At 44.9% G+C, this 11235-nt stretch overlaps 1 protein-coding gene across 1 annotated transcript; it reads right to left on the bottom strand.

Moving 5' to 3' along the window:
• Positions 1 to 31: 31 nt before the first annotated feature.
• On the bottom strand, positions 32 to 10832 carry LOC100541693 (KICSTOR complex protein ITFG2). Its single transcript, XM_010728583.3, is given in 10 exon segments — positions 32 to 523; positions 526 to 546; positions 1914 to 1967; positions 4328 to 4422; positions 5556 to 5704; positions 6072 to 6211; positions 6496 to 6664; positions 9029 to 9070; positions 9525 to 9620; positions 10616 to 10832. Coding segments are annotated over 10 exon segments (945 nt in total). The 5' UTR covers positions 10712 to 10832; the 3' UTR covers positions 32 to 440.
• Between the last annotated feature and the right edge of the window lie 403 nt (positions 10833 to 11235).

Below are 11235 nucleotides of genomic sequence, written 5' to 3'. Positions count from 1 at the left end.
GAATACAAGAAAGACTATTCAGAGCAGCAGCTGTGGAACAAAATAAACAGCAAGAGAAAGTGACACTGAGAACCAAGGACATCTCCAGAAGAAGAAAAAAGCAAAGTCAAGTAAGCTGTGTGATGGCCTTGTGATGATGGCCCTGACTGGAGGAAGAGCGTGTTACCAGAGACAACTCATGGCTCTGATTGGGTAAGTGCCTATGTGCAATTAAGGAGTGTTTGTGGAATGTTTTGTTGACATGTAAAGGTGGTGGGAAAGTTAAAAGAGAAAACTTGTGAATGCATACAAGGGATGTTAGAATCTGCAACAAACAATATGCATTGTTCACTTCCGAGTTCGTGCCTCAGATGCTGCAATACTGTCTCTGCCCTTCCTAAATTTAAACACAGAAAAGCTATGTTGAACTTTTGTCTTCACTCCTTCACTCTCAGAGCTATTCACACAGTACTCACAGTAACATCCAGCTTTTCCAGTGCAAATAGCTGGTGATCAACCTGCACAGACCAGAGCAGCTTGTCTGCCCTTCCATGAGTTTCAATGTCCCTGAAGAGGAAAAAAAAAAGATTGTCCTGAAAATATTAAAAGGGAACACAATATCTGCTAACATTGTGCCTTGTGTACTCCTTCAGCACTCATGGTCTGCACACAGAGGGGAGAGCATAGTACAGACTGTAGCTGACAGTAGTTTCATTTCTGGGAGGGACAGTAGGTGATTATATTTTCAGCAGTAACAGGAAACAGGAAGAAATGGCAGCAGCTCTGCTAATTGGCTTGCACCCTAAAATGTTCAAAACATGATCCCTGGGTATAGTACATCAACAAATCTCAGGGACCACGTAAACCAGAATCCTCTCACCATGTCCCACAGATAACACAATCTCAAGAGAACAGGTATCAGCTGAAAAGTTACTGGCTAGTAGCATAGAATGGGCCTTCTGAATGCTAAAATATTTCTAAGCACTTACCTCATATCATTTTTGTATTATTCAGAGGTACTGTGAAAGTACCATGGAGGCTAGTGGGAGATGCAGATCTGAGACAGAAATTCATATAACATAAACATGAACCTATCCTCACTGTGCCCTCCAATCTCAATACAGTTCATGAAGCCTTGCCCATTGAGGCAGCTTCACAGTTAAGGCCCAAACAAGAATCAGAAACTCCCTAGCAGGACATCATAGGGCAGATGGACATTTAGCCCACAGAGGACAGTTTGCCAATCTGGGAACAGAGATACCTTGTCTCCACACAGCTGCTTTTTGAACAGAATCCCTCCATTCAGTTAATTAGAGTTAGTCTGTCCTATCACTTCTCAGCCTGCAATGGAGCAAAAAAACATGGCTCCAGGCCAGCGTGAGGCAAGCTCTTCACTAACAATACTTGAGTTTCAGCATCCATTTCCTTTATTGCTTTTGGAAACAACACAAATCCCTTCAAGTACAAAGGCATCTCTCTGCTATGGTTTACAGGCTCTTGTTTACATGAATTGCACTGCCAAATTGGCATCTCAAACAGTTAAGTATTGGGTAGGCATGCAGCTTAGGAGTAAGCAGATGCTAATTCTAGTTTCAAGCTTTCAGTTTTGGGCCAAGCTTTAACAGTTCATCCCCATAGACCATGGTGCCATATGAGTAATAAATATTTGTAAAATGCTTTGAAATCCACAGATGAAGGGATTGTAATAGCAAAAAGGGAGATACTAAGACACTGAAAAAAAAAGAAAACAAACAAACATGTCAGCAGAAGGAGGTAGAATCAAATTCTTTTGTGTGCATCAGGAAACATTTCTGAAGCCCAGTTCCCTCTTCTTCCAAAATCAAAAGCATTGCACACTTGTTCCTTACTTTTAATTAAGGACAAGCCTTGGGCTTTCTCACAGGCCCTTCTTCCAGGACAGTGGTAGGACTTACCATCAAGTGTACATAGGGCAAAGAGACCCGAGCCACTACCCACACTGGAGTAGCCTGTAAATGCAGAAGAGAATTACAGTTGAAACCTATTTATGAGCATTGTTCCTTTCCTCTCCGGAAAAAAAAGATTCAAAACAGTAAGCTGTCTTCTTTTTTGCCCAGTCTTGCAACTTTGCGTAACAGGTATCTGCAGTTTTGCAACCAATCCTACCTCATGCCAGCTGTTATTTGTAGAGCACTACTGTTAGTGTAAACCCAAGAATCCAGCATCTTTAATTTGCATTGATATGGGCATGTCTGGCTCTGCTGACTGCTTCTAGGAATTTGTTTATGCCAAATGTATGCAGACCTTCAGCAGTTCTGGTTGCAGTTAACATCATCATAGCCTCTCTAGGCTCCAAAAATGCGCAAACACAGGCACAATAATCACAAAGGGATAATGAGGATAATAGCCTGAGCTAAATGAATATTACAACTGTATCCTCACTGCTTCCCTCAGGGATAGGAATGTTGCCTTCAGTTGTTCCAGAAACAAGAAGAAAAAACAGATCCCACTAGAAGGACTACATTTCAGTCAAAGCGGCACAAAAGCACCTTCATGTCAGCTCCCGAATGAGTCTGCTGAGATCATGCTACCAATATTATTGCTTCCACTAGATGAAAACTGAACAGAAACTGTGGTTTCCAATCAGCAAACACTGCTCAGATGCTACAGAGCTCTTGCTTTGAGGGTAGATTAGACATCTGCCTCAATGCTCATGCACCCAGCTCTGGTTTATTAGTTCCCACAGCTGTGAACTTCCTGCAAACAAACAGTTCCTCTCCAAAGCATGTGTATCACACAATTGTGTACAGGACCAACTAAACCCAAAGACAAGACTTTCCTGACCACCACTTCAGTAAACTCTACCTGTCCACTAGTCAGAAGAGACATGGAAGATAAAAGTTTTGGAAGTGATATCACACTTGATGGCAGAAGGCTGGAGCCATTTTCAACTACAGCTGCATTTTATGTTTGCATTGACAATGTTGAAGGAAGCACAGTCTCCTTGAGGTCTGCAGCAACTCAGGAAACGTGGCAGTCAGTGGCAAGACAGCAGAGCTGAAACGAGTTTCATGCTTTTCCCAGACAGCTTCCCCAAAATGACACTGTACTGCAAGCCTACCTTCGCCACCCATGCACAGCTCCAGGCTACAACACTCCAGAACATAAGTACCCTATTTCTACAGAGTCATTTATTCCAAACAGGTGGTTGGGTGCTATACTGACTGTAGCTGACATTCATCTAGACTCACTCTGTTCTAAATGATCTGCTGTGTCCTCTACAAACTGGTCAGCATGACACACTTTAGCTGTCTCACTACTGCTGTTCCAGCACCAAGGGGCTTTTTACAAACTTCTCATCCCTTATTCTGCAGGTTTTGTATGCAGTGAAATAACTGATTTCATGCCCTAGTGATCATGGTACTTGCAGCAGCTGAAATGCTGAAAATATGACAAGCTTAGCAACTGGGTAGGAACTGTACTCTGCGGAGCAGGGAAAGGGAGCGGGGGGAGGGTTTGGTCAGTTGTCCTTCTCCCTCAATTCTAATCACACTGGACAGCCAAATTCCTCCACAGACAGCACTGCAGATGATAATTCAAATGCACATCAATTCCAGCCAGTTGCAGACAAGGAGGGAAAATGACCCATGCTTTGAATCTTCTTCTTCCTTGCATTATGGAGCGTATGGACAAGGGAGTGTGAAACTTGCATGCTCTGTATGTACCAAAACAGCGTTCAGCATATTCAGCCAGTTTCATGAGGGAAGCACTGGCAGCATGTAAGAAACGCCTGGATACAAAAGCAGTAGATGATGGCTGGGAGAAGCCAGCAGCTATAGATAACAATTGAACAGTATAAATTGAAAGGAGACAAGACAGCAATAAAAATGAAATATGGAAGCAGCTCTGGAGGAGTTGGGATCCACAGGCAAAAGAAGGCAGGATATAGCTGTGCTATATCAAGTGCTCAAATGCAAGAAATTAAAAATGATGCTGTGGAAACGAAGAGATGCATCTAGGTAATTAAGAAGAGGGTAGAAGCTGCAGTCATGCAAAAGCAAGGATCTAGTGTATCTGCAGGAGCAGGGCTTCATAGACATTCAAGATGAGTAAATGCAAGCAAGTGGAAGATGCAGGGAAATTTGTGCTGGGTGATGCATAATCAACAGAAGGTCCAAAGTCTGTAAAAAGTTCAAAACCAGATGTTTAGCTGTTCTTTGGAGGAGATGAAATCCCTCTGTTCTAGCATCTAACTCCTGAAGTTTTTAATTTTCAGCCTCTAGAAATCTAATTTCACCCTGGACTGACATACTGAAAAAATGTCACAGGCAACTGTTGAGGCAGAGACCTCAAGCTCTTAATCTCTCACCTTGGCCAATGCTACCAATCAGATGAGTGGAAACATTCTTGTTGTGAATCCGGCCAGATGTTTGGTGGAGAATAACATCTCGAACAGGGGCCTCTCTGGGGAGAAAAGAGGCAGGCATCAGAAAAGGTTATGAGATCATGTCTGGTCCTGTGTCAGGACAATCTGAAGAGCAGAGTACTCCAACAACAGAACTCTCCAAGTCTAGAGATGGGTAGAGCCTGTGCACAGGCTGTTTAATGAAATACTCAGGAACAGTATGCTATCCCCAAAGCAAAAAATGGCAGATTGCTTTAAGCAGGGGACATTTCAATCATCAGTAGAAGGATTATTTGCCGACAAAAAGCAATGAAAAGAAAGCACACCACCTCAGGAATGACAGAAATTTGCTAATGATTGAAAAACAAGACCTAGTGATTTGTAGCATCAGAAAACTGGAAAGACCTCAAGTAGGTCAATAAAACATCTATTCTAAACAAGGACATTAGTGTTTGTTTTTTTTTTTTAAACTTATTTTCTATTACATATGCCTGAATGCTACTCATTCAGGAAAACTGTCTGTCTATAGTTGTCCAAGTGAGTCAGAGATCATGTCTGGGCCTGAGTTCTGGCCAGGCAGATACTTACATTTCATTAAGGTCTCTAAGACATCAAGACTTGCCCAGCTTCTATCCTGTACATTGTCTGGGTCTGTCTTAGTGTCCCACAGAACAGCACAGGAATGCCTCATTTTCTCACAGTGGTGCCTCTAGGGACAGGGAAAATAACCTCGCTGCTCATCTTGACTTCTCTGCTTGTAATTTACAACACTGGCTACCAGGTTCTTATTAGGAAATCCTGCCTTACCTGGAAGAAACCAGTAGTGTCTTTCCAGGGCTTCAGATTAATTGGTCTTGGCTCAGCCTTACAGATGCCATCCTTCCCACCATTAGACAGCTCCCCTGACTACTCCTCTTTATTGAGATCTAGGTCACTCACTCATTGGCCAACTTGAGAAGAAGAGCAAGACACAACAAAAACAGTATTCGTCTCTAGGATAGAGACCTGAATTCATGGGCACTTGGGTGCTGACAAGATTACGTCATGAACTCCCAGCAGGTAGTTCATCACAGACGCTGGCTTCACTAGGATGACAGCATTTATCCCTCAGAAAGGCAGTGGTGGTGGTGCCCTCTTGTGACAGGCATCTACAGTAGAATCTCCACATCTACTCCATACAATCACTGTTCACCTGCTTGGGGAAGAGCTGTCTCTCCCCTCTATCATGGATTGCTGCTCAGAGTCCCAGGTGCACAGCAGAATGGCATAACCACAGCCTGGCTGGGACACCATCATCTCTGGTAAGCCATCAGGGCCTGGGTTCACAGAAAGGCTATCCACCTGTACTGACACAAGATAAACAAAGATAGAATTGAACTGAAAACCTTACATAACCTAGAAGTTTCCACTGTGCAACCTGTACCTACATCTGACTACAGCAGATTTTCTCATAGAAGCTGAGCGTAAGCTGAACAAAGCCAGCTATAGGCAAAATATCCAAGTAAAAGGGATCTTCACCTAGCAAAAGCCACTTAGCAACACCCTTAATGGAAAATGTTCTCTAGTCAAGTGAGAGAAGCTAATAACATCACACCAGCTTCCGTGTGTGCACAGGACAACTGCTAGGCAAATCTCCTTTCAAGCCATCAAGATGACAATTACTTTGTCTGAGGACTGAGATCTCGTGCCTCTTCCCGTATATCCTTACCTGACCTTCCAGTAACCATTTCTTCAGCAGGATCAACTGCCCACAGACATGGTCTGAATTCTCCGACAAGTCCTCCCAACGGAAGGCGCGCACCACTCTGTCAGTGTAACCTACCACCAGCTCACACTTCCCATCTCCATCTGCAGGAGACAGAAGGGCTCTCTTAGGCCTTCATAACTGCAAAAACCCCAACATCCATTAAGCACCATCCTTGAGGATCCCAACCCTATTACAAGAACTCACACTTTGGAATTTTTTTGTAAGTTTTTGCTCCTCTCCTTAAGGACCAGACAGTCTTTGTTAAAGCAATTGTTTCAGCTAGGTAGACATTTTCTTCTATGTGCTCATACACCTTCTCTCTCCCCATCACCACTTCATGCCCCCAAATCCCCTCACCCTGAACTCCCATCCTTGTCCCGCTCACCTATGTCACTGATTAGCATAACTTTGGTGTTGGCAGGAATATGTTGCTTGAACACTGGCTTCTGCTCTTCTGCTAACTCATGGTGGCCTGAAGAATCTGGGTGCTTTGAAGGGGAAGTCAGATCAAAAAGATGAAACCAACCTTCTGCACTCACTGCCACTGCAAGATTCTAAGAGAGAAAGAGAATAGTCTTTGTATTACTTTTTTTCTTTTGAAATTGTAGCAGGGCAAGGGAAGATCAATGACTGCTACAAGGGAACAAGAGACTATTTCTGGCCAGTTGTCACAGAGATATCTCCAGATCTGCGTCCGTGACAGGTGTCACAGTCCCAAAAACAAAACAAAAAAAAGAGAGAGGAAGGAAAAAAAAAGTGTTAACTGTTTACAGCCGGTCCAGCCCAGCCCTGAGACTAATGAGGCAGGGCACATGCAGGCCAGCGCCTCAGGAGAGAGAGAAAAGTGTGTGTGTGGGAAAATAGTAGATGGCTCTAAAAAAAAACAAAACAGAGCAACAGTAATGATCTGAGGAGGAATATTAATTTACTACATCCAACAAAATCAAATAAAATGAGAGAAAATGAGAGGAACAGTGTCCAAAACTAGAGGCCAGTAATGAGTGGTGTCCCTCAGGGGTCTGTCTTGGGACCAGTGCTCTTTAACATCATTATCAATGACATCGATGGTGGAATTGAATGCAGCAAGTTTTCTGATGACACCAAGCTGAGTGGTGCGATTGACATGGTGGAAGGAAGGGATGCCATTCAGAGGGACCTCAACAGACTCAAAAGGTGAGCCTAGGTGAATCTAATGATGTTCAACATAACAAAGTGCAAGGTTTTGGACTTGGGCTGGCAAGTCCCAGGCATTTATACAGACTGGAAGAGGCAGTCCTTGAGAGTAGCCCTGTAGGACCTGGGGAATCTTGGTATATAAAAAATTGAACATGAGCCAGCAGTGTGCTCTTGCAGCTCGGAAAGCAAACAGTATCCTGGCCTCCATCAGAAGAGGGGTGGCCAGCAGGGACACGGAGGGGATTGTCCCTCTCCACTCTGCCCTTGTGAGGCCCCATCTGGAGTACTGCGTCCAGGTCTGGAGTCCCCAGTACAAGAAAGACAGGGAGCTGTTGGAGAGGGTCCAGAGGAGAGCCACAAAGATGATAAGAGGGCTGGAGCACCTCCCTTACAAAGACAAGCTGAGGGAGCTGGGCTTGTTCAGCATGGAGAAAAGAAGGCTGGAAGGTGATCTTATTGCAGATTTCCAGTACCTAAAGGGAGCCTAAACAGGAGGGGAATCAACTCTTTGAAAGGGTAGATAATAGTAGGACAAGGGGAAATGGTTTTAAGTTGAAAGAGAGAAGATTTAGGTTGGAAGTCACGGGAAAGTTCTTTATTATGAGAGTGGTAAGGTGCTGGAACAGGCTGCCCAGAGAGGTTGTGGATGCCCCGTCCCTGGAGGTGTTTAAGGTCAGGTTGGATGGGGCCCTGGGCAGCCTGGTCTAGTGTTAAATGGGGAGATTGGTGGCCCTACCTGTGGCAGGGGGGTTGAAGATTCATGACCCTTGAAGTCCTTTCCAACCCAGACCATTCTGTGATTCTGTGATAACACGGCAGGCAAAAGCTGCCGGGGACCACATGTTTCTCAGCCACCTGGACCAGGAGAGTGAGCCACGAGCTCCTCCTTTCTTCCTCTGGGCCTGAAGTCCTCTGGGGAATACTGCTCCTCTCCAAGAACCAAAATGCCCAAAAAAGGCAGTCCCCAGAACCAGGACATTAATTCTTTAACTCCCACTGCTTTACATGACGTTATGATATGGAATACCAACAACAAAAATCACAAAACCACGATACCAGTATACAAACCACTCAAGTCCTGAAGGGTCCAAATAGTCCAAAACGTTAATCGTTTTCAAAACAGGATATCAAGCTGATGTGTGCAATTTCTAATACATGGCTTACTCTAACCTCACTTCAGTTCTGCTCTCCTCTGGAGCACAATATTTTAGGCAGGGTGCCTAAAGTGGAATTTTTGACCTCTTAGTCATTTGTTTAATTCTCAAAAATAGCAAGCCCCAAGAAGAAGCCCTCTAGAATTTGCTTGGAAGTCGAGACTATTCTGTGGCTGTCTTGGTTAGGTGACCTTCAACACATACAGTCAAGCATCAGAAGAGCCATTGATCCGCAACAGGGCTCAGTACAGCTGTGTAAAAGCCACCAAGGAAAGGGAGTAATCCTTAAACACCTGAATCCCCATGGTATTTACACAGAAGGATGTGCTTATCAGTAATGCTTCCTAAAGATAAGATCTCTTTGCTCACTAAGACTTGTATTGTGTTCACAGGCAGATGAGATGCAGGTTACGTGTAAACACAAAAACAATTTTAAAATAGAAGCATTAAAATTCTGTGCATTAGGTCAGATCCTGGAGAAAAAACACCTACCATCTATTCTCGTCCACATCTTGACGGACATGGGCTAAATCTCCTAAGCACTTCCCATTTGCCCTACAAAGATGGGGGGAGTTGGATTGCTCTCACCTTTCCTTTATTGCATACATCTCCCACACCAACGCAAGTAAGCTGCAAGAGAAAAGAAGATCTTAAAAGTCCATCTATAAGAGAAGGCAACCCAAAGAAGCACTTTTAGATAAACCCCTGCCATACCCTCTCCTCACAAACAGTCTCTTGAACTTGAACAGTCTTTTTAATGAGAAAAAGAACAGCCCAGGACAGAAATACATAAGCCACACAACTGTCCAGAGCTCTGGAGCAAAATTCACAGTGCACAGGCACAGGTTCAAGGTGGGAGAAGCCCCAACAGAATTACTGTGTTTGTTCAGTACTTCGCTCATAACTTCTAGTCCAAAGGGCTTGCTGTAAGCAAGAGGGTCTTACATCACTAGACGAAAGGCATCAGAAGCCGTTCTGGCTGCCACTCCTCTCTGGCTTTCATATTCCAAACCAGCGATCAAGGACAATAATATGTACATACATTAAAAGACCCAATCAGTTAGAAGCTTTGTAAAGAACTGACCATTCCTTGGCAGGATCGTACAGTCCAGGGTTTGCTGTCATCATTTTTGTACACATAAAGTTTCCCATTGGTGTCTCCTACCACTAGCTCGTTCAGCTGTAGAAGAGAATTGGGTTAGTAAAAAGTTCACAACTGCAGTAACATAGTACTCCCAGCACAGCATAGTACACCATTTCATACCTGAAATGGGTAAGAACAAGCAAAAGAAGAATTAAAAGCTTGAAACGGTAGAAAAGGTCTAGGAAAAAAAATTAAGAGCCCTCATTTTACACAAGCAGACTGAACAGCCGACTTGGGCTTTCTTCATTCATCCGAGGATGTGGAGAAAGTAATCCTCCAGAAAAAATCTGCAAGAACACAATACATTTACGCTGGATCTTCAGCCTCACTAACACACTGGCTAAACAGTGATTACTTCTTGAAAGATGACTGCTGAATAGTCACCATCCCCTCTTGCTAATGAGCCCACATATGCCACCCTCTGCATTATGCCTCTGCTTCAATTTTCTGCATAACTCCCCTAGCACATTATGCTGTGTAACATTAACTCACATGGCTAGCTGTGACACTTTCCAGGATAGCAGGGTATAACATAAGAAGATTTGTCTATTGAGGCAGTCTTTGTATATGTGTTCAAGCTAATCTCTTCCTAATTACAGCTAAATCAGACATTCCAAGAACAACCATTTGTGGAGCTGATACTAATAGTGCTGATGCACACCCATCCAACACACAGATCAAGAGACAATTACCCTCGACTTTATTCCATTAGTAATCCAATGCACGACAACAAACTGTTTCTCTATAGTTTTGCATTTCCAGTCGTGCAACGGTGGTCTCTCCCTGGGACCAAAAAGTTTATTTCCCTAAGAACTTTACAAGTAGTGCCTACGACGTCCAATGGTAACGCAAACGTTGACCGCCTGTAATCCAGTGACGGTAACATTCCGTTTATGAGAGACCTTCTCTGCCCGCCCTGCGCTGCAGCCCCCCGCGTAGTCACGCTAGGCTCGCATGTGTGCCCGCCACGCAACCCTGCGCCACCCGCCTGCTCAAAGCCTGGAACAGATCCCGCCGCTACCGCGTCGCACCGTGTCGTTGTCAGCGTCCCCCAGGCAGATGGCGTGCGGAAAGAGGCTGCCACAGAACTCGAGTGCCACGCGCTGCACGTAGCTAACAGACCGCATGCCGCCGCTCGCTATGCCGCCGGCCTCCACGCTGGGACGACGAGAAGTCGATGGCGGCTCCTCGGGCTCAAGCGAGGGGCGATGACGTCAGCGGTGAGGCGGGGCGATGACGTCAGCGGTGAGGCGGGGCGATGACGTCAGCGGTGAGGCGGGGCGATGACGTCAGCGGTGAGGCGGGGCGATGACGTCAGCGGTGAGGCGGGGCGGAGCGAGGCTGCGCTCATCTCGAAACGCTGCGACCTTGCGAGGCGGCGTTCTGTCCTGCATGGCTGAGCTCCCTTTCGTAGTGAGAATGCCCTACTGTGTTATGCAGACCAGGTGTGTGATTCTTGCTCGAGTTCAGTGGGAAAGTATGCCACTGACTGCCTGGAGTGGTTTTCTCTCCCTTATGTTGTAGGCTGAATTACATCACTCATTTACATTTTTTCTTACAATAGTAAACCATACCTTAAAGATACTGTAAGAAGACAGTGTGGGATGAAAGACTTACACATTCAGAGAGACAGATAAGTGTAATTTACCAG

The sequence above is a fragment of the Meleagris gallopavo genome, unplaced genomic scaffold, assembly GCF_000146605.3.
Source record: "Meleagris gallopavo isolate NT-WF06-2002-E0010 breed Aviagen turkey brand Nicholas breeding stock unplaced genomic scaffold, Turkey_5.1 ChrUn_random_deg7180001718204, whole genome shotgun sequence".
NCBI lineage: Eukaryota > Metazoa > Chordata > Aves > Galliformes > Phasianidae > Meleagris > Meleagris gallopavo.
This window is presented reverse-complemented; position numbering and strand designations above follow the sequence as displayed.